Genomic DNA, 27916 nt, shown 5'->3' with positions numbered 1-27916 from the left:
TGTTGCTTCGCTATGTGTGCGCACTGACCTCGCCAAATCTCACGGTTCCATCGAGCACCCTTTGCATGCGCGCACCCTCGACTGCATGCGACCGGCTCGATCCGCGAAATCGTGCGCCGTGAGGCTTGGCGATCGACAGCCGCGAGAATGTGTCCGCCTTGCGCTTTGTCTGGCATGCCTCACTGTCAAGAACCGATCGTTACCGCCTTCGTTCCGAGTCGGTAAGTAAGTCGCATTATTAGTCACAGGTGAACTTACGGCTTCCGTATTAACACCACCTTAGGCTCTTAGACGCGAGCTTAGATGATTAGTGGCATACACATAGAGAGCTTCGTCTGACTTTCAAAGAGTTTCTAGAATCACCATTGGTAATCGATGGAGATGAACGGCCACGTGTCAAAGTAACCCGACGAATTGTCGAGAGTAGCCTCGTCAACGCGTGTTAAATGATTAATAGAAACTCGAGTTTGTTGGCTTGTTGGTAAGAATAGCCAAGACCAAGTTCATTCGTTCTCGAGTGACTTCACGTTTCATATTTGCAGCTCTTAAAACATATCGCGGGCATCTTTCTTCCGTTACAATTAGCTTCTTGTCTTATAAAAGCGAATATAGTTTTTGGAAAACAATGAACCTGGTCGATTTTACTGTCAAGCCAACGATAGCTTCTTTGAAATTTTCTATCCTCGATTCTATTTTTTTTTCTTCTTTTTTAAGTTAAATCACAGAAAAGAATTCCTTGAAAGTCGTCATTTAATTGCATAACCGTTGACGATAGCCCAGCGAGCACCCTCTAATCCGATTCTCTATGCACAGGCTTATTTCGATGGCGTACGGTCAGATCGGTATGATCCAGGCCGCTGCCGGTTTCTTCGTCTACTTCGTGATCATGGCTGAGAACGGATTCCTCCCGCTGCATCTTTTCGGTATCCGAAAAATGTGGGACTCCAAGGCTATCAATGACCTTCGCGACAGCTACGGCCAGGAATGGGTAAATTGATCGGTTCCAATGAAGTTAGAATTTCTACTGCGACGTGCAAACGCTAATGGAGTTCTAAAGTGCCGCTACAAAAGAGAAGCATAATTGTAATTTGTAAGCTCGATGGACACTGACGTTAACGAGCACACTTTTGTTTGTACTTGAGCACTTCATTGGAGCGGCGAAGAATTAAATGCAGGCCAAGTAGATGACCGTACGTAATCCCGTTTTGTAATTGTTCCATTTTTGAACAGACATACAGGGATCGTAAGACACTGGAATTCACCTGCCACACGGCCTTCTTCGTCTCGATTGTTATCGTCCAATGGGCCGACTTGATCGTTTGTAAGACGCGACGTAATTCCATCATCCACCAAGGAATGAGAAACTGGGCCCTGAACTTTGGTCTGGTGTTCGAGACCGCCCTCGCCGCGTTCCTAAGCTACACACCCGGCATGGACAAAGGTCTCCGCATGTTCCCTCTAAAGTAAGTCGAGCACGGTCACGCGTTAATAACGTTAACAACAAATACATTATTCGAGTAACGAGCAAAACGCAATCGCGTATTCCAGATTTGTCTGGTGGCTGCCCGCCCTCCCCTTCATGTTCGCCATCTTTATTTACGACGAGACGAGACGATTCTACCTCCGCCGGAATCCAGGAGGCTGGCTCGAACAAGAAACTTATTATTAGACGCGAGAGGGAGAATTTAATCATACACGCAGAGCGCGCGCGCAAGAGTTTACAAGAGCGATAGATGAGCAGAGAGAATGGCTGAGAGAAAGGGAGAGAGTGAGATTATGCATATTACCCACGCAGATACTACACCGTGAAACTAAATAAGCAAAAAAAAAAAAACGAAACTAAAACAGAGAGGCAAACAGAATAAACAGACAAACAAAAAGATATGAAACCAACAAACGATACGAAACAGAAAAAAACCCAAAAAAATATATTAAAAAAACAAAAATACAAAGACGCGTTAAAAATCACTCACGTTAATACTACACACACATATTTTACCATAGGGCGTGCTATCCGGGTCTAACCGTTACTGTCGCGATCAGGCGATTCTATTTTCAAAAGGGGACATCAGCCGAGCCGAGCCGAATCGTCGAACGACCATCGACCATTAATACTCAGAAACCGGAGTGTCCTGCGATTGTATCCGCGTCGGAGACCAAAGTGGCTTGCGAGCACTTTGCGATCGCACCGTGCGTCTGCGCGTGTATGAAGTACAAAAAAAGAAGAAGAAGAAGAAGAAGATGACAAAGAAGAAGAGGATGCGCGAGAAATGGGAGAGGAGAAGTGCGTTCGTCGTTCTGGCTCCGCGAGTCGCTTGCACGCGCGTGCCGGTGTATCATTAAAACGGAGATCGTCGTTCGAGGAACATCGAGGGGATCGACGAGAGAAACAAGGGTTCTACGAGCAACGTCGTCGGGAAGACATCGAGCTTCCGGGTACACACACACACTAGCCTGATACGGTTCACGAAGGTTACAGGGGTTGGTGCTGCCATCGGATTATTCGACGACCAGACGAAGAAGAGAAACACAGAGAGAGAGGGAAGTATGTAGTAGGGCCTAAGACACGAGAAATAAAAGAAGAATGAGCGTACGGGTGAGAATCAGTCGAGGGGGACAGTGGCTGGCAGAGGACACCTATGTGTATGGATTTTTTTTTTTTTTTTTTAAATCCGTGGGATACAGAAAATGGCGACAAATCGACGGATAACGCGCACGTCCGTATGAACGTCGACGGGTGTACGACATGGATGATTCTTTTTAAGGAGAGAAAGGCGGATAATTAGCATCGATGGAGCATTCCGTAGACGTCTTGTGATATCAGAGAAAAAAAAAATATTCATATAGACATCACGTTAAGTAAACGAGCAAAGATCACTGCGCTAGATTGGCACGCCCTTGTTAAGAGTTAAGAAAAAAAAAAAAATTAAAAAATGCAATGTAGACTCGATTAAAAAAAAAATAATTAAATAAATAAGAGCGGTATTATAAATGTTACACTGATGCAGAAGTTTAAAAATTCGATAACGAGGATATATCATTCGCAGTCGGACACACATACGAAAGAAACGTATAGACGTCTCGTGACACCTGCAGTCTTAACTAGAGAGAAACTTCTTGTTAACTAAATAAGCAAAAAGGAAGCGAAACGAAGAAATCAGTACGCTAGCTTGGCACGCCCTAGAAATTACTCGAAACGCGACAGGTAGAGAAAGAGTGAGCGAGGTAGAACGAGGGTGAACACGAGAACAAGACATCTCGCGCGAGAATCTAAAAAGGACGAGAATAAAAGAGTAAAATGAAACCGCGTTCGCAGTATCCATTGTTATTCTTATTACAAGTAACGCCGTTCGGTTCGAGTCTTTAAAATCCGAGTAGCAATCGAGGCCAGATGTCACATCGCGTAGATATTTCAGTAGCTTGTGAGTCTCTGCACGAGGATCGCCTACGCGAGATGAGAACGGGTCAGGCGTGGACCGTACAGACAGAGGGAAAGCAAATAAATCGAAGAAAGGGAAAAAGGCGCGAAGAAGATGCCAGACACGCGGGGGCGAGCACTAAGAAACGAAGAAGACAAGCGGGCAGTGTAACAAGTAACTTCATCAGTATCAATTGAATCACTACCAGATGACGAGAATACATACATGGTGGATGAACAAGGAAAAGCGAAGAAATAACGAGCGAATGGGAAGAGAGAAGATACAAGTTGTTTAAGTTTGCGCGCGGTAAAAAAATTGGTGGTCGCGGTTTCAATGGACTGGACGACCTGCGTGCCCACGATCCACCGACGGAACTGGACGAATGAGTTATGAAAATGTTATTGATTAAAACTGAAAGAAGAAAGAAGAAAAAAAATACGAGCTAAATAGAGATACGAGAATTTAAAATAGCCGCGCGCCGCTCCGGGGTCGTGTGCGGTTTCCGGGGCGCGGGCGCTACGATAGTTGAGGTAACAGGATAATTAAGAAAAAAAAAACGCTAGTAGAGAATGATAACGACGTAGGAGAAGCACACAGAGCAGGAACGGGGAAAAATAAAGCGGACGGAGGATTAAAAAAAAAAAACAGTAAAAGAAACCATTCTTACTTAGGCGAAACTAAAAGTAAAAGGAAAAAAGAGGTATAAATTCATTCTCTTAGTTTTTTTCATAGGTTTAAAAAGAAACGCCAGCGGGGCAGCTCGCTATAAATCATAATTGACCCCCGAACGCAGAACGCCCTGTACCACCAACCCGCGGTCTGTCGTGTGTATGTGTGTGTCAGTGTCGAAACAACGCCCCTTCGAGTTTTTTAGGAGCAACAACAAACCACCAACAACAACAACGTAAAAAAAGAAAAAAAAACGTAAAAAAAAGGAAAAAAAAATATATAAACGATGAACGAAGGTGACTTAAAATGCCTGCCACGCGACTTTTCGGGCCGGGACGATCCGAGGCGTGCGATCATGTCAGGTCTTGTTTCGAGTTTCTTCGATGTGCAAAAACATAACGCGTTAAACTAAACTAGAAAGAATGAAAAAAGCCAAAAAAAAAATCCGTTCTCGTTTCTCTTTGCCTGTGCGTCGATTCTTTTCGTTAAATTCTTGTTGCTCGCTTTCGCGGCTTCTCGATGCGCGCGCGCTCGCGCGTGCCCGTCAATACGTCGGTGAAGAGGGCGCTTCGTTTCGAGCGGAGAACTTGAGGTCGGAGCGTGCCCTAACGGGAAGAAACCGATCGTTGTATCAGTCGTTCATCGTCGGTTTTTACCACGTGCCTCTGGTTCCTTTCGTTCCGCACGAATCAAGGCGAACGGACCGTCGAGGATCGAGGTAGAAGAGAAAGGGTGACGCTCGCTCGGCGGCCCTGGCCCCAAAACTACCCTAAGTGTTCAATAATCGAGGTGTTCTCGAGGTGCCGTACACGCGTAACACGTTCTTCGCTCGCCAATCTCGCCGAATTTCGGCTCATTCGCAGATAGAAAGAAGAAAACTACGAAAAGAAAACGATCCCAAGGGGGTTCACGATCTTCCTCCAGCCCCTCCGATGAATTTTCTCTGTTGCGCGCGCGACGGGCTGGTCGAACCGTTCGGGCCCCGTTCACAGAAACACACGAAACGTTCGATCTTCAATTTCGCATCTCGAGTTTAATCGAGAAATTCGGTGGGACCGGCGATGCTTCGTCGGATTGTTTTCGAGACACGTGGATCGCCATTCGAATCCAACCGCGCGACGTCTTTGAATAGAGAGAGAGAGAGAGGAAGGATAGAGGGAAGAGATGATAGCGAGAGGGGAAAGTGAGAAGAAGGCAGCCAAGTGTACCGTCGCGTTGCTCGTCGAACTCGGACTTGGATTTAATTAAACACACCCCCTCCCCCCCTCCGACAAATGGTAAAAAACAATATGATCGCATCGAACAAAATAAAACAACGTCCCCGATTTTCTTCTTCTCCGAGCGGGAGTGAAGATGCTCGAAAATCGTTTAAAAAAAAAAAAAAGGAAAAAAAATGAAAAAAAGAAAAATAAATAATCAGTCGTCTCACAGTGCTAGGTGTTCAAATGGTGAGCTGTTCAATGTCACGCCAGTTAACTTCCGTTCTCCGTGGTGTTTCTTGGTTTCGCGTTACGGGACAGTGTATAATCGGTAGCTCCGCGTGTGTGTTTGTTAGGAAGAGATCGATCATTCCTGTCACAACGAAATCGAACAAAACAGAAATAAAAGGGAGAAACAAAACGAGGAAACAAGTAGGAGAAGGGAAAAGAGATTGCCTTCGGCGGATCCCCGTGTTTCGAGATTTGAATGCGCGGACACAGGAAGAGAAATAGATATCGGAGAGAAGAAAGGATACGATGATAGAGGAGTGATAGCGAGGTATATATTAAAGGTGGGTGGGGATGATAAAAGTGGAGATGATACATTGGCCCATTCGTTTCTGTAAAATCGCTCACAGTGTGGACGCCGGAGCAGGATCGAGAGGATCCGTGGTTTGTCGACAGGGTGTTCCGTGCCCGGGGGCGTAGGAGCCCAAAAAAAAAAATGCTTTGCCGTCGTGCGCCTCTTTACTTTAGGCTAATAATTTAAACATTAATAATATAATAATAATAATAATAATTATAATATAATACATGTTACAATAAGATATTATTAGATGTAATTATTATATATGATTTAGTCTAGATCGTGTTGTTGAAGAAAAAAAAAAAACAAAGTACGTATAAGCGAACAAAAAAAAAATGAAACAAAGATAAAGATATGAAGAGTATGACGACGACGAGAGTAAGGGAGAGCGAGAGAGAGAGCGAGAGAGAGAGAGATAGAAAGAAAGAAAGTTGAAAAATCAAGGAACAATGGCGATGAAATGGAAATAAATTCGGTCTAAGACCACAATATCTTGCGGCGGACTGAGCGGGACACAGACGAGAGAATCCGCTTTAGCTTTCTTCAGTGCGCGCGATATATAATGATACACGTACATCTTTTTTCGGGCAGCAACTTCGTGAAATCGCAAATCAGCAAATCGCGCACTAACCGATTCGTGTCACGCTTAGAGCGAGATACATCTATGGTGATTTTCGTGCGAGACTGCTTTCTTTTTTCTGTCTATTTCTTTGGTCTTCTATTTTTCTCCTTTTCTTTTCTCACTACGTTTTCGGTTACGCGGATAGATTTGCGGCGATACCGAACTCCCTCGTTTCAGCAACGCTACATCGTTTTCCTTTCTCGTACGAGATACGACATCCGCGAATCCCTAGGAGGATGTGAGAATCGTTGGCACGCGAGTCGCAAATCTTTTCGTGTCCTACGTTAGGAAATCAAAAAACCGCAATCGTCGTAAAACTAGTTCGTTCGGGTGAATCAATGCACGAGAGCGGGAGAAAACGAAACGCGTGAATGAAGGTGAGAGAACGTGCGTTTTAACGTATTATACCGATACTTCGCTTTTCTGTTGCCGCGATCAGAGGTCTAATTGGCTGAAACTATTCAAATCGAAACGCGAACAGTTCGAGATGGAGAGAAGTGAATAAATTGAGAAGGTGGGTAAGATATCGAGAAGGAAACAAAGTGGGTAAAAGTAGGAGAGAAGAACAGTGTCACGAGAATTCTGTGAAACGTCGCCCCTGCACAGCCCGCCACACACGACAGAATCATTGAATGATTAAAATATAAATAAAAAAAAAAATGAATGATGTTTTATTAATATTGTACATATTTTAAATAATTGCAGACGGACAAACGGATCGCGCGTGAACGGGTGACCCGTGAGGCGGCGGTCTGCTTGAGGAAGCGGAACCGCCTTTTCCATACGGGCACCCTTGTACTCTTTCTGTTTTTCGTTTTAGCGCCGCATATATATGATAACACACTCCACACACATACACACCATACACGCCGAGAGACACATGCGACATAGAGAGAGATATTACTACACACGTACACGCTCAGAGATAAATGAAAAGAAAAGAAAAAAAAAATGTACATCGCTCTACCAAAACTATCTCTTCTGATTAACGATTCCTTTCATATTGATTATTCTGTAAGTTCTGTTTTCACACGTGAATTACATTAACGAAGAAACGAGAGACATTGTCCAACCCAAGTGTCATTACTTTTGATGTTAAATAAAAAATACATAATTAATAAGAACACTCTTTATCCTATCTACCTGACTTTCGTACGTCCGTTGCGTAAACGTTAGGTACGGTCTTTTAGTGTACAACACGGTTAGGTGAACGAAAGAATTCAGTTTAATCTTCGTAGTATTTATTACGTTTATGTATACGTATTCGTATCATGTTTAATTTGTATAAATTCTAATTTCACTTATACCCATGTTGTTCTTACTTATTTTATTCAGATTCCTACGACTCTAGTTTTTCTCTGCTCTTCCGTATATTTTTCTTGCGCAACCGTTGAATATGTTTCTTCAGTTTGCCAGACTCTTTTAATTCCTCATACTGGGAGACCAAGTCTAAAACTTTTTTCTCAGCTGTAAAAAGTAAAATCATGTTTTAACTTCAACAGATTCTACAATAAAAATTTAGTTACATATTATTCGCGACTATTTACACTTCTTTTTAAATGCAGGTTTCTCTCCACGTTTGATAGTTTCGATAATCTCTTTCTTTTCGCTCTGCTTCTTTTCTTCCTGCTTCTTTCTCCTTGCTTCTTCGCGTATTTGATTTTCTAATCGTTTTATAAGATACTCAATTTTTTTAATAGTTTTTGGGTCATTAGTTTCTTCCAGTTGTTTTTTTAGATTCTTAAGATCATCCTCTCTCATTTTACTAAGAAAGGCATAATTCTTCTTAAATTGTTTCGGATCAAACTCGCCACAGAGATTGTCAAACCTAGGATCTCTTACAATGCGTTTCTTTACATGTATCACCTCTCGAAATCGAGGAACAGGCTTCTTCGCCGACATCTCTCGCGGTCTATTTTTATTTTCCCTTTTGAAATCGACTTTCTTAACCTTCTTAGGACCAAACAATACGTCCTTGTATATTTTCAGTCCTACTTTCTCCTTGAGTTTCTGCAAATCTTCGAAACTCATCTGCGAGAGTTCGGATTTAATCAGGGCCTAATTGGAATAATAATATATTAAATAATGTACAACATTTTAATCAAATTGATTCTTCCGTATTAACGTAAACATAACCTATGCGATCCACAGTGCTAACTTCTTAACATGTTACAATGAAAAAAGCGAGAAAAATATAGACAAAAAATATTTCACAGAACGCTACCTCGTCTCCATCTCCGTTCGGAGGACCATCTGTCTCGTCGCTCATGTTAAATCACGGAAGATACTTAAAAAACAATAGCTCTCCTCGCTCTGCCCTTTAAATACCCAAGGCACCGTCATATTTCAATAAGTAGCCACTGTTGTACACGACAGTGCTAGGTGACGCTACATTATCATTTCGCGATGCTGTACCAATACTGCTACCGCCTGCCAATGCTGTTCATTCGTGTATTTTGTATATTTCTATAGAAGGATGTACATTTTACTAGTTTCATTGTAATTTTATTGTTATTTGTTGCATACTTCCCGCTTTAGAGGTAAGAGAGAGGAAGATATATATATGAAAGCCATAAGGTAGAGTGAGACAGATGATACAGACCCTCTTCTAGGACCCCTGGCGCCATGTTTGTAAAAAGTGCTCAAACTGGTCGCTCACAAGTACCGACAGCCAAGTGAACTACTGAAGACTACTAGCGCCGTCTGTTGGAGGATCGCTGAAACTGCTTCAGAATTAGTTTTAGTACTTTCCGTAGAGATGGCGCCGGATGTTCTAGTGGAGGGTCTGTATCGTCTGTCTTACTCTTTCTTATAACTTTCATATATATATCTTTCTCTCTCTTACCTCTAAAGCGGGAAATATAGAATAAATGACAATAAAACTATGGAACTATACGTCCCAACAACAGAACTTTGTCACAGTAAGAACGCTGTGATGTTACTTGCACAGCGTGACATTATATATTTATATTATTTATAAACAATAAATACTACATATCGTACAATTGGAATAGTAAAAGAGCTTTCGAACCTCTGTTGTACATCATGATATTATATACCATTTTGTTGACGATTTAAAAAATGTACGCGTATGGCTTTCAGTAACTAAAATTGGTGGCTAACAACAACCAAAATGTTAACAAATGTCATCCTACGGCACACTAGTTAAACAAACCTTTCAATGAACATACAACAAGCGTGATACGCTGGTACCACGAGTACGGACGTAGATAGTTATGGATGTGATGTCACGCGGCGCAAGTAACATCACAGTGCTCTTATGGTGGCAAAGTTGCGTTGTCGGGGTACTCTATGAATATTGAATTTTGTATACGCGATCTCTCGTGTTCGATGGTGACTTTATGTAGATTTCCTGGTAATTGTGTAACGTTATGAAATCCCTAATTTTACGTAACCAACGAATGCGTCATAATTCCGAGACTTATTGCTACACATATATCGCGATAGGACCCTCTCAAGCTGCGTAAAAGGATAATTGTGCTGCGTAAAAACTGTAAACCTGCATGGTGGCTCCATCTGCTTAATTCGTTAGAAATCGAGCGTTCAAGGTTATCTGAGTCTTAAATCTAATAAACATTATTACTTCCTAATTGTATCGACGTTTCGCTGCAAAGTATAAAGAGCCTCTATATTCTTCGCTAGTCTGATCGAATCACTAATACAAATAAGGTAAAGCGTATCGTTCTCGAACCAAAGTATTTACTGCGTTGCATAATGATTTCTGCAAGTTTAACTTATACGTCGTATAAAACGTTCGCGGTTTTCAACCATGCAAAAGCATTAAACATTCAAAATATGAATTTTATTTCGGTATTCAAGTTTCTCGTTTCAATATTAAAGATTAAAGGAATAATATTCTTCGACAGGGAATTTAACGATTATTAAAGCAAAATGTTAGTGCGTCGTATATCGTAGGATATGGCTTTATAGTTCATAAATTTTTAATTAATTTCTACGATGCGTTTCTCAGGCTTATAGACTCTTAAAATTACGTTCTCGGGCGTAAATGCAACGTTTGCCGTACGGGGGCAGCATCGTCAGAAGTGTCTAAAATGGCGGGTGTGCTGTTCGAGGATATTTTCAACGTAAAAGACATCGATCCAGAGGGGAAAAAGTTTGACAGGGGTGAGTCTGAAACGCACCTCGTACCTTCATCTATTTATAAACTTCATCGCGAAGAAAGACGTGGCGTCATTGCCGAATTTTTAAGCGTTAAAAAGAGATCGTACCGCAGACGTCTGTTCCTTGCCTGTTTGTTGCCGGGAAGCACATGGTGTGACAAGTCGATTTGAACAGCTATTTCTACGTGTACGCTCGTACAAAAATTACTTCGACCAATCGCCACAAGTATGAAGGTTGTAATTCAATGTATGTTCATTGATGAAAACGCTGTACGATTGTTTGGAACATTGTAAATAACACTAGTCAGTTTGTCCACTGCCTTGTCTTCTGCGATGGCGGGTTATTTGAAATACGATCGAGAAAAAAATGTAGGACCATATTAATGAATCGCATCTGTCCAACATTAAATTACATACTCGTTCTAGTACTTAGAAAGGTAATGGTTAGTACGCTTACCATCGAAGCACACTTATACTGTATCAACAATTTGTTGTTATCGTTCATTCGAATTTATCCAAATCATTAGAGTGCGTAAATGTACATACATTTCAATTATTTTGCGATGAATAATTCGAATACTATACATAGCGTTATGCATCCATACATATAATATGCTCGCGCGTATTACAGAAATAATTGCCACGTCCACTGGTACATAAGCGTATACTTTATTAACAGTCTAATTATTCGCTTTTTAGTCTGTCGCTGCTCGTTATTAACTCAGATTCACCCTGTTCTCCATACATTCCTCCGTGTATCCATTCTTCAAACGTTCACGGTCACGTCCACGCCACCCTTATCATGCTCAGTCACACGATCCTGTCGCCAGGTCCTGTCGCTCGGTTTCAAACACTCTTCTTTCGCATCTCGACTTCTCGAACCCAATTACACGCAGTCACTCTATTTATTCCCATCCAAACATTCTATCATCCTAAGTTTCCAAGCATATCCATAGCAAATAAATTCATTCACGCCCTACAGTTTCTCTTTCGACGAGAAAAGCATATAGGGTTACATTCGACAGTAATTTGGATGATAGTTTCTAGGGGTAATACAATTTCATTCTTCGTGTTACTTTGGACTTCGATTCGAGATCTGTCATCGATGTTTCCTTTCAGCCAGTATATCAGTATCGACAAATCCGCTTGACACGTAAAAATTATGAGTCCATAACACGGAAAATTTTGTTGAAACCGTTACTAATCGAACGACCGTACGTATTGCTCGTTATTCCACTTATCGCTACCTCTTATCGACCTTCTGTTTTCTATTTCACGAAAAAACGTCATTGAGCACTATCATGCTCGTTTCAAGCATACTAATTCCATGAATGTTAAAGCTATAACACTTTATATTGTTAAATAAAACGGTAACTGCTATTTGAAATTATTCTGCTTCTGACAAATCGACATGACTACATAAAAAGTATAAATTTAGATACATACATTTCGATACAAAGTTACACATATTTCACTGTTTCGAGCTAGAAACATCTCTCGATGTGCATATTATTTTCTAACTCCTTTTTAAGTCGAATTTATCGTTACAGGAAGTTAATGCACAGAAGGTTATTTAAAAATTGATACGTGTGCCGAAGTCATGCGTCACTAACGCCATACGATAAAGCATGCAGATACGTTAGATTAGCAAAATTGCATCAACAGTTGACAGAACGTTGTTTTTACATCCGGCATTGGAAATGGTAAAAGATTTCGAGGCATAATGAATTATTAAAAAAAAAACCATTCGTTGCACCATGAAAGGATTAAGCCGTATCGGATACCGTTTCGAATCTCCAGTCCAAAACAGGCAGTGTCATTTTCAACATCAGCATAACCTTCATAGTGTAAAGGTAACGATATCCATTATCGTCGAGATCACCCTATATTAAACCATCCTTTGCCACTCATCCGTGAGCCGTGATCAGTCCTCTTGCAGCTATGGTCAATGAAAATTCTCGTACACGTGAGGATATTTGATTTCCATCGGGGCGTCGGATCGATGTTTCGCAGACAGCGATGTAACTCGGAGAAAAACCGCGGCGCGTATCGCGCGTCACCCTATATTTTCACCTACATTATCGCCGGGGAAAGGGTTCCGCTGGAACAGCAGCGTTCCACGCGGATGGGTGTTAGTGGGGCTAGGCAGGCGTGCGAGCGAGAGAAAAGACGGGATCTCGGTTAGCGGGGAAGAGAAAGGACTCAGCGGGATTGTGGCGGCGTGTGGAGGGGAGTGAAGCAGCGGGACGTTGGGAGCGGCTTGGCGGCAGCTCGAATGATGGAGAAGTAGGAGGAGGCTGACTCCTCCGTGGTAAAAGCGCTTTTTCTCCCTTACTTCTCTCTCTCTCTCTCTCTCTCTCTCTCTCTCTCTCTCTCTCTCTCTCTCTCTCTCTCTCTCTCTCTCTCCATTGCGTACATATTCCGGTGGTTCTCGCGAAAAATGCTACTGTAATCGGCGTGCTCCACGTGACTGTAAATCCGGCCTGTCCATTGGAAACTTTTCCCGCGATGGAGCCACTTCGTTCTCATTTGCGCGGTGTTCCGCCGGCGATAATTCACTTCGCTCGATGGGATCGAGATACCGCGGCCGATATATCTTCATTGGGGGTATTCAATATCCATGCGCGTTACAAAATAGAAAGCGGACATCGCAAGGGAGGCTTGAGAAATGTCCAGCGTAAATACTGTTTCATCGTTCCGTGTGCAGTGCGCCACGTATTCGCGCATCCTCGATAGACGGTTGGTGCCTTTTCGGAAAACATACGGTATCGCTCACTTGGAAACGGTAATTCCACGCGATACAATTCTATCGTGATATACCCTCTCCTACAGATCGATCCTATTTGGCTTCGATAACTCCTCGCATCTGACACTTTTCTCTCCCCCAGAAACGTTTTACGTAAACGTCGTATAATCTAAAGCGTCTCCTTCATAGACAGAGTATTCGCGACCATCATTGACGCGGCGATTCCTCTCGACTTTCACCACGAACTGTGGATAGACGTTTATATTGGTATATAGAATGAAAAGGGCGGTGGGCCGCGATCCGCCGACCGCTCGAGGGGTGGGATGGGCGATCGTGACGGGTTTGCCAGCGAGTCGAGGGTTGAAAGACGAAGACAGAAAGAGGGAGAGAGAAAGAGAGAGGTAGATAGATAGAGAGAGAGAAAGAGAGAGAGAGAGAGAGAGAGAGAGAGCTGGCAGTCTGTGCTGCGGCCGGTCGATGCAGCAACGATGCCCGCAGCCGCAGCAGCAGCAGCAGCAGCAGCCAGCAGCCAGCACCAGCACCGAGCAACATCGCATTCGCGTAATACGACGCGACTCTGGATGCCGTGGGGCGGCCGTTACGACGTAGGAAGAGAGAGGGGAGCAGCCGGGACGCGCTAGACCGGCTTGGTGGGGGTTGACACGGTCAAGGTCAGTCTCCGTTCCAAGGTCACGGGGAGATGTCATCTCAGGAGGGAGCCGCGCGCGGTCTTCTTTCTCCGGCGCTCTTTCTCTTTCTCACCCTTGCTCGCGTTGCGTCTTCACCTTCGTCCTCCTTCTCTTTCTAACACGTTTCCACGCAGCCAGAGTTTCAGCCACGGTTTACGCCTTTTCCCTCTCGGTAGCGCCTCTAGCGCGACAATTGCAGCATAACATGGGCTTCCTTTTTGGAAATTGCTCGCGTATTCTTCGCTCTTGGTTGCCTCTGCGTTCCTAAGTGCGGTTCCACATTCTGTTGTGCATTCTGGTTTCTTGTTCGTGAACGAGGCGAATCGAGGAACACGCGAGTGCGGTTTATCATTATTGACTTTTTTCCATTGTTTGCGACCCTTTTTATTGGTACTGATCGACGAACGGTTATTGAAGCTACGTTACCAGAAAATAGCAATCGCTAAGTTTCGGAGTTCCTCTATTTTATATATAAGTAGAACTATTTTTAGTTCATTCGAGTTGTTAATTGTTGGTACGCTGCCTCTTTTAGTTCTATCTGGTTTAATTACTTTGATATTTTTGATCATCGTAAATTAAACCTGCTTTTGGAATCGCTACAAAGTATATAGGACAGTAGAAGTTGGCAGGAAACGTAAAAAGCATGTAGAACTGCAGATACTTCAAGATACTCTGAAAAATCAATAATTTGATGGCAGTGTTACGCAATGTTTAGCACGAGATCTACCAAATGATCTTTCTCTTTGTATTTTTGAACTCTTCTTATGCCAAAATGGTGAAATTTCGAATTGCGCACAATTTGCGTAAAATTTCAGGGTAACTTTATTGCTCTCTTACGAAACAACCTTACTCAATCACCATGACACTAATTTATTTGATACCTCTAAGTACAAGGCTCATCACCTGTCCCCGAAATTAATATCATGGTCAACTTTTTAATATAGTCTTGCTGCTGATCTGTCGTCACTGAAATACGTATGAGAATGTTTCTTTTCTCGTTCTTTTTTTTTAAAGATCAATAATTAAATTTTAAATTTCTCCAGTGCATAATCGCGAGTTACGTTTGGAGCTTGTATTAGTATTTCCTACTGATAACAACCTGGCTAATTTCCGTCTAATTAATCGTACAAATCGGAAGGATATGGTCAAGAGATTCAGCACGATAGAATACGGAGGGAGGATATTTTTTTTATCGAAACGGTGGAACCCTTCTGGCGTCGAAATCGATTTTATCCGGTAGCCATGGCGTTAGTCGCGGAGTTGGAGGTCGCGTTAAGTCCAATTCCCGCGTTTCAAGCCCCGTTAATTAAATAACGCTGATCAATCCGCGTCTGAACGGCCGGTCAATCAGTGTTTTATTTGCGAAGCATGTAAATCCGTTTCCAGTTTGTTGGCCGACGACGTTCCAATTTCGCGTCCGGGCATCCTGTCAAACGCCAAAAATTACGAACGTTCCGCTTCGTTTGCGTCACTGTAACACTGTTGTAGGAAATATCTGCAGTACTCGGACTCGATCAATTTCTATACGACTACGAAATGTTACTTATATTTGCATTATAGGTATATACAAACAGCATATTCGAAAATGATCAGATCCCAAGAATTAAACATTTTTCAATTATTAATACGACCGTAGCTTGTGAAATTTTTTAGGGTGCTTCCACGAATCTGATAGTTCTCCGTGAGTAAAATCGTGATTTTGAAGGTTCGACAGATTTCTAAAGGTACCGAGTCTTTCAAGTTTGTAGAAATTCAAAAGTCCTTTCAGAGTTTCGTGTAACTTGTAGCTTCGAAAAAGTTTTGCAAATCTCCAGAGTTATATGTAACCTTGATATCACTGGTACTTTGAGTTTTCAATTCTATAACTATTATATTCTCAGAAAAACGAACCAGAAGTCCCAATTTATATCTGTTAATTCACAGCTATTGCAACGAAAGCCAACATTTCTATTATTTTCGGTTACGAAAGACATTTTCGTACGTGATCGTGAGAGATAAACTTAATTCGTTGTTCATGCAGATGTTTGCGTCATTTCCCGAAAACAATGCTTTAATGACATGTAGCTACAATTCCAACCTGTAACAGTGATATTATAGCCAACTGTGCCTATTTATATAATGCGCACGATAGATGGACCGTATATAGCCGGTAATTACGGACCACCTGGTCTATTTCATCCGTAATGTTCTTACTATAACTAGCGTTATTCAAATTCCTACTAAAAATAAAACTTCAGAACAAATTCGTTTAGTTTTTAAAAAGAGATTAGAAGAGAAGAACAGTAGTTAACGGTACTTACTAAACTATGAACAGCAGTTAGTATTTATAATAAAATTAATTTTTCTTTGCACAAAATATCCCTTTCCATAAGGAGTGGAAATCTACTAGTTAGAAGTCAATTTAGGAAAGAACATACGGTTTTCACGAGAGTAGTTCATATTACGTTTGCTGACAACGGGGGTGCAGACGGACCACAAGGGGTGCTCCCAAAATTTGACGCGAAGTAGCCAGGTTTCCCTAATGGCAAGCTCGCTGTGCCCTCGAAAGTAAAGTTTTAACCATGATCGAGTCCCAGGTATTCGCTCCTCTAAGTCTTCTATCATCTACGGTCAATTTATCCGGCGCACCACGGCTGATTCGAACTACCATTAATTTAACTCGCTCGATACGTCTTCCGTGCCATTTGCTGCATCGGCGTGAACGCGAGAACGCTAGGTACAGTGCAACTTGTTGCAGCCGTAGAAACGAAGCTTAACGGAACCCGTCATAACGTCCGTAGATGCGTTCCGTACCGTCCAGTTCGTTAAGAATAATTCACTCGTCCCGCACGAAGTCGGTGGAACATATTTCCGTAGGAAACCGTCTGGTTCGCCAGTGCCCGAGTGCATCGATTATTCGGTGAAACGAAACACGCCTGGAAGAACCTGACGCGAGTGGGTCGCCTTGGAATTGCACCGTCAATCTGCCAGTCAGCAGACGGACGGCCTTTTTACGATCAATCATATTGCTCTGAATACCGTCGAGGTTGTTCCTCGCCGAGATCAGATAACCATTTAACTCGCCACCGCTTACGGGAAAGATGTGTTTACCTCGATTTTACTACCAAAAGTAACCGGATACCTGTAAGATCGAATTAACGAGCCTGGGGGTAGAAGTGGCAGCGTTTTGCCATGCGGCTGGTAACGGCGACAACTAATTTCGCCAGTGGTAGGGGAGGGGGGGCTAAACGAACGGAAACAAGGGAGGAAAATGGTATATCGTTAACTCGTTGCATTAATTCGGTCTCTTGTTTCTGACGGCCGTTTTACTGACATGATATTCCAATAGGGCGTGTCTTTCTCTTTCTCTCCCCCTTCCTCTTCTCTCCTTGCGTTTCCTCTGGCGCGTGACATCGACTTCATTTCCATTTTCACGTACATTTAAAATTAATCGCGCGGAATGACCGTTGTCAGCGAATTTCACCCGCGACGTTGCTTCACGGGGCTGCGATTCGATGCGTGGAGCGAGAATTTCGCGATCGAGCTTGCGACCCGCGGACGCTCGAATTTTCGCGTGCGCTCCTCGTACATTCGAGTTCTCTGTGTACTACCTCCCCGTTTGCCAGAGCCACAAATGCTCCGTCATCGAAATATTTGTTACGAACAATCGATCGGTCCTGCGTCTTCGTTGCAGGCTGCTCCTCGACGCCCACGTACGAGTCGCCAATCGAAGTGTTAACCTCGACGCGTCTCGGGGGCGTAGTTTTTCTCTCGCTCGGCGGTATTATCGAGTTAGGGGTGCGGCAACGGAGATAAGGCTAACAGCTATCCCGCGTCGCTTGTGTTTCGGTGCTTTTGCAGGGAGACATAAAGGAGAGGTCGAAAGCAGATCCGCCGGTGCGAAGGTCGTCCGTTACGATCAACCGTCGTGAAGGCCGATCGATTATTGGGATTGAATCATCGCTCGTGAGCCAACTCCCTTTCCGACACTCCGATCCGTCGTCGTAAATCCGCCGATCTTGTTCTAATGAGTCACCGGCAGCGTCCTTGGTAATCGTGGAAACGACGCTTTCTTTGTTAACCCTTGACGCCTTGGGGCACTGTGGTTTCCCCGTGAGATAACCCAACCCAACTGAACCGCATCGTAGTTTTAGAAGCGGCAATTTCCAGTACGAGAGGCGACGAACGATCACTATTTTCTTTCGCTGGCATTTCGGACGCGCGGTACGGATATTCCAGCGTAATTTCTGAATAAAACCGTGCACACCGTGTTCACCGCGTTAATTACTGACGAATTACCAGGTTAACCCGCGATGCAATTTCCATTTTCTTCCCATTCTCGTTGCCATTCTACATATAATCATTATTTTTAGATAGAGCACATGGCTGACCCCCCTGCTAACCTTCTGGAATCAGTTCTATAATTAATGAATATTGCTCTGAACTTGTTATACCGCGCGAGTACGTACGCGCGATTAAATAGCGCGAGTAATTAAGAGCCAACGGTCTATTTATACGTATCAGTGACGTATCCGTTCGGTTCCATAATATCGTGACCGTAATCAGTATCGTTCCCCCGCGTTCGAACGCGTGAAACGATCGCTGAATGAACGCGTCATCGTTCCGCGTAAATAGAGCCTGGCAAGGGCCAGGGTGTTCGTTGTCCACTTCGAACGGCAATCGGTTCCTCGATATCGAGGAGTTTCGTATTCGTTTCCGCGGCCATTGTTGGCGGAACGTGTCCTGCCAGCCTCCGCACTGCTGTATCGTTTATCTAGAGTGCCGCTCCTCGAGCCCGATACGAGCCGGCGCGGTGCTAGTTTGAGAAACTTTAAATCCTATAGAGAGCATCTGGTATATATGGGTCAGACGGCCAATAACGATTAAGGCCACGACCTTGGCCGGTAACTGCATCCTGCCACGGTTTTTATAACCACCGCGAATCGGCCGAATTCGTGGCAACGGTATTTATAGACTCTGCCAATAAGTCTACGACCAACTCCAATAATGTATCCGTACATTTTAAAGCTCGCCTCGGGTCCGAGTGTTTTGCCTTATTGATACGCCGGTAAGATCTCTCGCTTCAGGTATTTTTAACCCGTCGATACCCGACGTTCGTTCCCAGTTTATTGATTCGCGCTTTGGTTTCTTTTCCAATTGTTATTGAAACTAGATTAGATTTCCGCTGTTAAGTAATTTCTGTCGCGGTAAGGTGAAGCGAAGTAGATCACGGACGCGAGTAGTCAGACGGCGCTGCTGCAGTCTAAGGAGGAATTGGGGCGCTAATGTGACAATCGCTTTTCCATTTAATAAGTCTTTTGTGGCTTGCGAAATGTAAACTCTGGCTACGTTTTATTTGCCTTGAGCGTAATATCTGGTAGTTTTGCTTAAACAAAGAGGCAGAAGTGAAACGAAGCATAAACGACGGCATGCAAGTTAATGATATTCTACTTTGCGCGCATTACCGCAATCGTTTCGCAAATTTCCACGTGACGTCGGTTTATTATGTCAATCATTCATTACCGTAGCCTCGTGGCGTTCTGTCGGATGAACGTGTGGGTATCGATGTAGTTTTCGATCTTCTCGATGGACGATAGATCGTCCGTAGAGGTCTTCCAATCGTGTCGTATCTATAGAGAAAAAATAAGAAAAAGGAGAACGATAAACTGTGAGGAATTTAGGGTTGCATAACCTTTCGAAAAAATTGTTTCTGACAGTAGGTCATCCTCCATTGCCGGGTGCTGAGGTAATTCGAGCAATTTACTCGGGCAAGTCAAGCAGATCGCTGGCGAACCTAATAATTTCCTACTTCTGTCCAAGAATCGTGCATACATGCCTCGTCTTTATTTTTAGGAGAAGAAACTCGTCCCGCGAACGTCTCGATGGTCGTGTGTTGGATGCATACGAACGTCGTTGCATTTCCAAGTAAAGGGCTGACGTCGAGTTACTTCCATTTTGAGTGCTGAAAAATTAAACAGAAACGTTGAACAGACAAATAAAGGGGGTGTATTTTAGGATATAAAGAAATTTATTTACTTATATAAATTTATTATCTTTTATTAGTAAATTACTCGTCTCTTTGTTGACAGATATTTTAGGTACTTAAAGTTTGTTAATAGCTGCCTTTGGATTTATAATTCCACGTTGTACAAAATTTGCATGATTCGTAGTGTGAATCACTAGGTTGGTAAGAAAACAGAGTCCTGCAAGCAGGTACAAATGCACACGTGAACAGCGTGCTGCATTCAGCGAAAATGAGTGGAAGTGCTCCGACTGCATTTAGCCGTCGTAATAGTTTCTTTAATGACCTAATCAACGTGGCTGTCGTAAACTCTAATTACCGGTTAAACTATGCGTTCGTTGCAAGATGACTGTGATTTCGTCGTTTATGCCGACCTCCTGGGTATATGTTATACGAAAAAGCACATTACAGTTCAATTTGCCGCCTTATTAATCTCAGTTTCGGCTGTGAAAGATTGTATTCTTCGCATAAACCTCTTTTATTCTTATTAAATTCTTCCATCAAGTAAAAGTCCAACACATAAACGTAACGATGTCAAACATCGTCATAAAGAAATTCATATGAACAAGCAGTTCATAATATTCCTTACAGCTATTAGAAATCGAATTACAATTTTTTCTCCACTACTGATATTTTCGACATGAAACTCTCGCCCACTAAATTCCTACAGTAAAGTCAACGTATTCATAAAAACCTTTTTCCTTCATATTTTTTCATTCTTCAATATTCTCTTTCACCGCCTAACTTAACGCTCGTATCCATCGTACTCATCGTTGTGTTTATCGAAATTGCTCCCCTCTCGTCCGCAGAAACGTTTTCAAACCGCAACGTGACGATGAACTCGTCAACGCAGTCGATGGATAGGATCCAATTTTAAGAGCTAACGATTTGCGCAATGCTGCATCCGTAGGAGCCGCGCGAAGATGAAAAAAAAGAGAAAAAATAAAAAACTTTGAGAAAACGCCCGCTCCTGAGAACGTTACGTCAGGCACCGGCCAGCATTATCCATTTAATCTGATAAATGACGTCGAGTTAATCAGGCAATGGCGAACGAAACGCAGCTCTCCGCCGGATGCGAGGCACGTACTCAAGGCGCGTGATCCTCGTCCTCGGCTGGGTTTTCTCCTTGCCGTCACCATCGCGTCCCATCTTACTTCTCCGCTTTGCACCGTGACCTATTTCGGGCAGTCGCGAAAGTGAAGTAGAAAAGAGGCGAAAATGGTAGGGTAACAAGCAACGTGAATCAGTGGAACGGGCGTATGCGGCGAATAATGGCTCTTGAGACAACTGGTTAGTTGAAAATCTGTGTTTTGTGGCTTGGTAGTGGTCGTTGGTAGGAGAGACCGGCAAATTTGCATGGGTCGAAATGGCCCACTCGTAGCCGACGCGATTACTTAAGGCTGTTCGGTTAAGTTGGTACACCTACACCGGTGGTAATTTCGAGCAATCATTGCATTGTGCTAGGAGAGACACAAATGCGTCCATTTGTCGGATATAGCGGTTCGATAAGTGTTCTACAGGTGCTTTTTCATGAGCTGACAATGGGAGGTTGTTATATCGCCACTTCAATAGTCGGAGAAGTGTAACATAGTGTATAGAAGAATTCGATGCAATACGATGCACGCGTGTGCACGTAGGTGGGTCTGAAAACCGAACGTGTACAATTTACGATTTCAAGAAAAAGCTCTTCTTAGGACAGTTATTTTATGCTTTTGCCCTCCTGGCTTTTCTTATCCAAGTAAAATGTCTTGTTCAGAATTCTTGTTCGAGGCAACGTAAGGAGCGACAAGGTGGAAGTAGTTACTTTATATTCATAGAGGTAAATAATTGTGGACAGGAATGATTCGAATTTCAAAAGAAATGATTATTTTATTCCCATTCCCAAAAGATGCTGCTCTCGCGTAGGTACAGATTTCTTTGGCGATGTTTCCGAAAGTGACACTAGCCTGATCAAAAACGCCGGGAAACAATTTTTTCCGCTGTAGCAGACTCTCTGTACCGCGCTCTCGCGGTACCACCTAACAACCGACGACGGCACGCGATTGGCTGTATTGTGGCCGACCGACCAATCGGCTGATCTCTTTGGAATGGCGTGTCGTGCCGGTTACCGGCTTTCGCACTGGTTCGGCTGTTGCCCGCGGCTGGTTGGCTCGCCAGCAATTGCGCGCAAAGCGAGAGCGGGCAGCGTGCTTGTTCGCGAGATAAAGACTAACGCGAATCTCGATCGCGACGAAGGCAAACGTGCTATTGCGTGCGTGTTTCGAGCAGACAAAAGACGAAGCGAGAGAACGAAAGAGAGAGAAAGAGACGAGCGCTCGGAAAGAAAACAACGAGGATAAAAGTAAATAGCGAAGAAAGAAAACGGACGTAGAGGCGACACGGGAGGGCAGAATAAGAAAGAGAAAGAAAGTGGAAACGTGTGTAGGAGTGAAACAGAGTGACGGAGGAGACGTTCGTGCGAGAAAGAAGTAGCGAGAGCGCGAGGAGGACACGTCGATCGAAAAGAGGGGCACGGTGGTGCGGTGCCGGCTGCCTTCGGCGGGTCGACAGTTTGGCGTTCGGTGTTGCTAGGCGCGAGGGCCACTGTCAGTGCCAAGGCGGCAGCCGGCAACCTTCTTGCGCGACCGCGAATCGTATACACCTTTTTCTTCGTTTCTCTTGCTTTCGCGGTGGTGCACACGTCTCGTTCCATCGATATCCACGGGAAATCTTTCTCCCGCGGCTTGGCCCGCGAGATTTTCCAATCGTTCCTCGCCTCGAACACGTCACCCTTCTTCTATCGACGGATGCATTTTCGAAACAGTTCTCTAATAACGGTGAACCGGCACCCGGTCTCCGGGTTGTCTCTCCCTTTGGCAGCACTGCGTCGCCGTCGCGGTGGTGCTGCGTCTGCGTGCGTGTATGCGTGCAAAGCTTCAGGAGGAGCATGGAGACAGGCGAATTCACCCAAGTGACGAACGACGATGGGACGTCTTTTGAACGATCTTTCTCGTGCCGCACGATTACGCCATTCTGTATAGGAATACCGTCATCCATGGAGCCGGTAACCAGGTAGAGATCAGATTATATTGTGAAAGCTACCGAGGCGGGATGGAATTTGAACGATCCGCGCATCTTGCAACAAGTTAACGAAATAGGTACAGTTTTTCGCGACTCGTACGCCGGTTTCAGATTGAAATACGAGTCGAGTCGTTCTCGAATCGTTGCTGGCTCTCGCGAAATCTACACGGTCAATGAATATAGATGCATAAAAACAATTTGAAAGAGCCAATGAAACGCAAGATATTTAGCGCGCGATTCCATCTGGCTGTTATCCTCCTTTCGATTAAGTGGTTTTGTGCTTTCAGTAATATATTTTTCTTATCTTGTATCATTTTTTATTTTATACATGCATTTTTTTCTTTATATAATCAAGGGCAAGCTTGTATAAAATAAATTCTAATATAAGATAATGAAAGTAAGTGCTTACATGAATTATTGAAATGTCGAGAACAATTTTAACACGTGTTGATAACGAATTTTGTCAACGTAAGAGCGTACTAAAAATTATGTTGCAACTCAAATATTAATGCTAATACGACACGATTTGTTGCACCTTATCGCGCACTTGAACATCTCGAAACGTTTCCACGTCTCGAATCGACTCGCGTAAAATAATAGACATCGTTGACACACACATGCGCGAATCAACGATAAATCGTTTCGATTTCATCGAACTTGTCGCGTCTTATCTCTTTCGCGTTCGATAGTCGCGGTGCTTGCTTTTGAACGAAAATTTGTCAATACTACACATTGATACATATGTACATTATCTATGTAACATATGGAACTATAAATTATTAGAAGTAGTCCCTAAGCGAGACAGATGCATTACCGTGGACGAATATCGAAAAAGTAAATAAGATATTGCATTACAATTTGTTAGTCGCCTAGAAACAAAGCATAAAAATAGAATCAATCGTGGTTCCAACCATGGCTATACGTTTCCCCAAGTTAATTTTATTTTCGTTCGATGTTTATTTATTTATCACAATCGAGTAAATGGAGTAACAGAAAAGAAAGGAAAAGAAGAAGAAGAAAAGAAAAAGAAGAAAAGGAAGAAATTAAACGATAAGTTTATTTACATGTGTCCAAGTGACACTTAGAGTTTTCTAAACTCGATTATAAAACAGTGTTATCATTTCTCCTATTTTTAAACTGATACTTCGTTGCACTAACGTTGACGCAAGAGCACGAAGTTCTTACGAGATTTAAGATGTTGTTCCCGATGATATTAATTTTCGCGTACTTGCAGTATTTGAAGAAAATTGCGCGACGCCAAGTTTAAATCCTGTTAGAGTTTAAAGATATTTCGATTGAAAATTCATTAGATTCTTCTAAGAGCAGATTGATTTTGTGATAATGCGCACTCGTAGGAACGATAATGATTTAAATCCAGAGCTCTCTGACGTGCGTACTTCTTTCTGGAGCGTGTGTTTCGTTGGGAAACCACGATGCACGGAACTTACGTAGAAACGCGTGAATCGAAGAAAACGCGTAGTTAGTGGATTATACCCCTTGATTCGCCTTCGAATAACTTGCGGGGTCTTTAGGTGTCCTCGTTCGTACGATTAGGGGGATAAAGTGTATAAATCAAGCGACGGCACTGCGTGCGCGGGACGGAGCTGCGCAAATGTATGCGCCGTTTCAAGTGATCGATGCTTAAATTTTTGGTCCTACTTTCTCTTAGAACTATTGCCACTAAATATCAATATTGAATTACACACAGTTTTTTAAGAGGCATCTATTCCTCTGATAATTATAATCAAGTATAGATCATGAATAATAGAAGACTAGAGTATATAATATAATACAAGACAATATTTCAGGTTGCATAAGGATATATGACATCACAGCAGTGGTTATCAAACTTATTCTGTCGTGGAAAAATTGTAGAATTCGTCGCTATATATTTTGTCGACAAACAGTGAGGCAGTAAATAAGACAGTACATTACGTTATCCAATTTATTATAGTTTAGAAATAGTGAATTGCTCTCAGAATTTTCCTCGCCACATCGATCGTAGGATAGCGTTAGTGTTGTTTACCAGGTTGTAGTTTTAACCTAGAATTTTTATATTATGTATCCTCGAGCAAAGAATTCTGTAGTGGACACGACTTCACTTTGAAATGTCAACACCTCGTTAATATGTCGTTCGACTGGTAATACTTAATCAATTTCCTCGCAACGTTAGGCGTAAAGATTCTCGTTCCATTTTTCAGTTTCTTTCTGTTCTCTAGATCGACGCGTTTTACACGCGAAAATAACTGATGGCGTTAATTAGTTGAACATTTTCCATCATTAGAGTTCCTTTTCGAGTGCCATGCCAAGGTCGTTGTCTGGCTTCTGTTGGACTAATTCGAGCAAGTAATAATTTATCGTTCGAATCGTTACATGTTAGACGACTCGCGTGTATGTTCGAACATAGACATAAAGTCGTAGCAGACTTTCAATTACCATCGTATAGTCGATTACGCGCATACAACTACTACGTGTATCTGTCAGCCTACGAACGTTCTGAAAAACAATGTATTTCCCCGAGAAAACGTTTGCGAAACCCTAATAAATGTCGTCGCGTGTATCAGTTAGAATCAATTATTCAGTGTATCTATCAATGATCTGGTTTGTACGCTCTCGTTACTTTATCTGGACGTTCGGTTTAATTATCAATTGTTACGTTTCATTCTGCCGCGCGCGTACACTCGTGACTTCTCCCGCAGCCATTACTTTCTGCCGATCGAACCGCGATCGGAACCGGTTCTTAAATCTCGAATCATTGCAAAGTGTACACCTCTTCTTATATTCCGTCTCTATCCTACTTTCGTGCGCTCTGAATCCTCGTTCGAACGTCCTGTAACGGACGTTTACAGCGTGATCCAGCTGGGCTACACGGGACTGGTTCAATTTCGGTGGCGTGTAGTAATTAAATCGGGCGTGCTTCGAGAAGGGCGCGTCGGTAAAGCAGCTCGCGACCGTCGAGGTAACCTATCCGTTGGGCTACGTCGGTCATTCGAAGGAGAGTACGTGTCAATAACAGAAACGTCGATCTCGCCTAAAGGAGAAACGCATTTCGGTTAACAATGACGGCCGTCCCAGTCCCAGGCTCTTTACGCGTGTTGCGTGCGCGCCCGCGCGAACGCATTTTCGCGTGGAAAAGGTCAAAAGATCGTCGAGAGGAAATCGTGTTACTGGCAATTAATCAGCCGACAGACATGCGACGCGCGTATTGTATAATACGAATTGATGACTCTTCGCGGGGTGACGGTGAAAATTTATCCCGTTTTTACTGTACCGTCCTATACATTCGTTCAAATCAATTCAATTGATTGTTCATCAAATTTCGAATCGAAATTAAAACTTTCAAGTATTTTTAATGAAATTCCAATTTCTAATAGATAAATGTTCATGTTCGAGTCGAATCATCTCGCATTTTCTACTATAAATTCTATTAGCAATTAAGAAATCGTTTTATCTGTGAGCAAGAACGTTGAAGTAATGTTATGTTTGCATCTGGAGAAGTAGTGAGATTTACGCTGGATCAATGTCGTCAGTAGTTGGGTCCGGAACTGGTAGGGCAGATCGATTGAAAACAGTTCCGTGCCGTTAAACCCACTTCGACAGGCAGACAAATGAAGTGCTTATCGTTTCTCGCAATTCCTCTCAATAATTCCTGGGCAGATCTAATGAAATTTTTTGCTCTCCCCCCATCCTCGTCAACCGTAATAATTTCTCGTACTGTTCTATACGAAGAACATTCTTCACTTAAAGTGTTCTCTCTTTCTCTCTCCATCTCTTAGTGTCTCTACTTTCGAGAATTTTACCGACTTGCATTAGCGACAATTAATTCCACGGAATAATTAAAGAAACACTTCTTATTGCTTTAGTTGCTTGAAAAAGCGGAACGGGTAGATTAATAAATGTTTCAACTAACTCTTCCATTAATGGCTGTGAAACAACCGAAGGTGGATCGTTCTCTGGCTATCGTTGGTATGCATGCTTCAGGAATTATTAAGAACTTTATTTCTTTCGCAACTTTTCTGTTTCACCTGTTCTTCAAATCTCTGACCATTTCCAAATATCAAACAACCGTGTATACGTTAGTTTCCAACAGATCAAAAGTATGCTATAACTGCTGTAAGTTCTCCTTCTTAGGTGTGACGTACGTAATGACCAGTATCAAAACTTCTGTACGTAACTATCCGCGCAATCAGGATATTGCCAAGTCTGTTTCGCACCTGGGAACTCCTTTCGTCCATCTTGAATTTCACGAATCTCTCGATCTTCTCGCGATCCAATCACGAAACGTTTGCACGAATGGGTTCTAATATCGCAGTTTAGAAAGAGCAGATTTATTCGACTCATTTGTTTTCCAGACGCATTCGTTAAAATAGAATGAAACATATTGAAATAATAAAAGAATAATGGTAATATTAAAATTATAATAGTAACGATAAAGTAGTATAAGAATGTAAATATGAAGATGGATATGATTTAGCGGAAACTGGATAGAAATAGATGATTAAGTCAAGTAAAATGAAGGTATGCTAGAAATGTACATACACGATCGGAAGCATCTTGCGTTACGGAAAACGAAAAGCTTCACGTACATTTTGATTCACTTATCGTATCACTGTCTAGGATAACGTTCCCTATCATATTATATTACACGGTTATAGTATGCAATATTGCCACGCGTTCAGTATGCTGTAATATTAAATCGTACCAAAATCAATGAAAAGAATTCATCAAGAGATTGGCTCCGGAGAACCAACCGGTCTCTCCTCCTTCACCCGGTCAACCTTGA

At 42.8% G+C, this 27916-nt stretch overlaps 3 protein-coding genes across 12 annotated transcripts in view; 2 read left to right on the top strand and 1 right to left on the bottom strand.

Annotated features, from left to right (window-relative positions):
• The window catches only part of Atpalpha (sodium/potassium-transporting ATPase subunit alpha), a 108954-nt gene extending 106723 nt beyond the window's left edge, over window positions 1-2231 (top strand). For all 8 annotated transcript variants that reach the window (XM_076904186.1, XM_076904176.1, XM_076904192.1 and 5 more), the window contains 3 exons: window positions 814-988; window positions 1231-1463; window positions 1549-2231. In XM_076904186.1, coding sequence (XP_076760301.1) covers window positions 814-988; window positions 1231-1463; window positions 1549-1669 — 529 coding nt within the window. In that variant the 3' untranslated portion in view covers window positions 1670-2231. The remainder of the gene's footprint in view (window positions 1-813; window positions 989-1230; window positions 1464-1548) is intronic.
• A 5488-nt stretch (window positions 2232-7719) lies between these two features.
• Window positions 7720-8819, bottom strand: LOC143429071 (ribosomal RNA processing protein 36 homolog). Its single transcript, XM_076904470.1, has 3 exons — window positions 8720-8819; window positions 8043-8553; window positions 7720-7962 (listed from the first exon to the last, which is right to left on the bottom strand). The coding sequence occupies exons 1-3, from the start codon at window positions 8762-8764 to the stop codon at window positions 7835-7837; spliced, it is 684 nt and encodes a 227-aa protein (XP_076760585.1). The 5' UTR covers window positions 8765-8819; the 3' UTR covers window positions 7720-7834.
• A 1680-nt stretch (window positions 8820-10499) lies between these two features.
• The window catches only part of Rpb8 (DNA-directed RNA polymerases I, II, and III subunit Rpb8), a 63132-nt gene continuing 45715 nt past the window's right edge, over window positions 10500-27916 (top strand). The window contains exon 1 of one of the 3 annotated variants that reach the window (XM_076904481.1): window positions 10500-10641. In XM_076904481.1, coding sequence (XP_076760596.1) covers window positions 10569-10641 — 73 coding nt within the window. In that variant the 5' untranslated portion in view covers window positions 10500-10568. Of the gene's footprint in view, window positions 10642-22426; window positions 23125-27916 lie in introns of those variants that run through there. The other 2 variants (XM_076904508.1, XM_076904518.1) reach the window with 2 other exon arrangements.

This window comes from Xylocopa sonorina, chromosome 1, assembly GCF_050948175.1.
Source record: "Xylocopa sonorina isolate GNS202 chromosome 1, iyXylSono1_principal, whole genome shotgun sequence".
Classification (NCBI taxonomy): domain Eukaryota; kingdom Metazoa; phylum Arthropoda; class Insecta; order Hymenoptera; family Apidae; genus Xylocopa; species Xylocopa sonorina.
This window is presented reverse-complemented; position numbering and strand designations above follow the sequence as displayed.

Excerpts from the sequence above, each read along its gene's own strand:
- LOC143429071 (XM_076904470.1), bottom strand. The coding sequence starts at position 8,764 with ATGAGCGACGAGACAGATGGTCCTCCGAACGGAGATGGAGACGAG. Across the intron at positions 8,554-8,719 it reads CGAACGGAGATGGAGACGAG|GCCCTGATTAAATCCGAACT; the intron begins GTAGCGTTCTGT and ends TATTCCAATTAG. Across the intron at positions 7,963-8,042 it reads ACCTGCATTTAAAAAGAAGT|CTGAGAAAAAAGTTTTAGAC; the intron begins GTAAATAGTCGC and ends TACTTTTTACAG.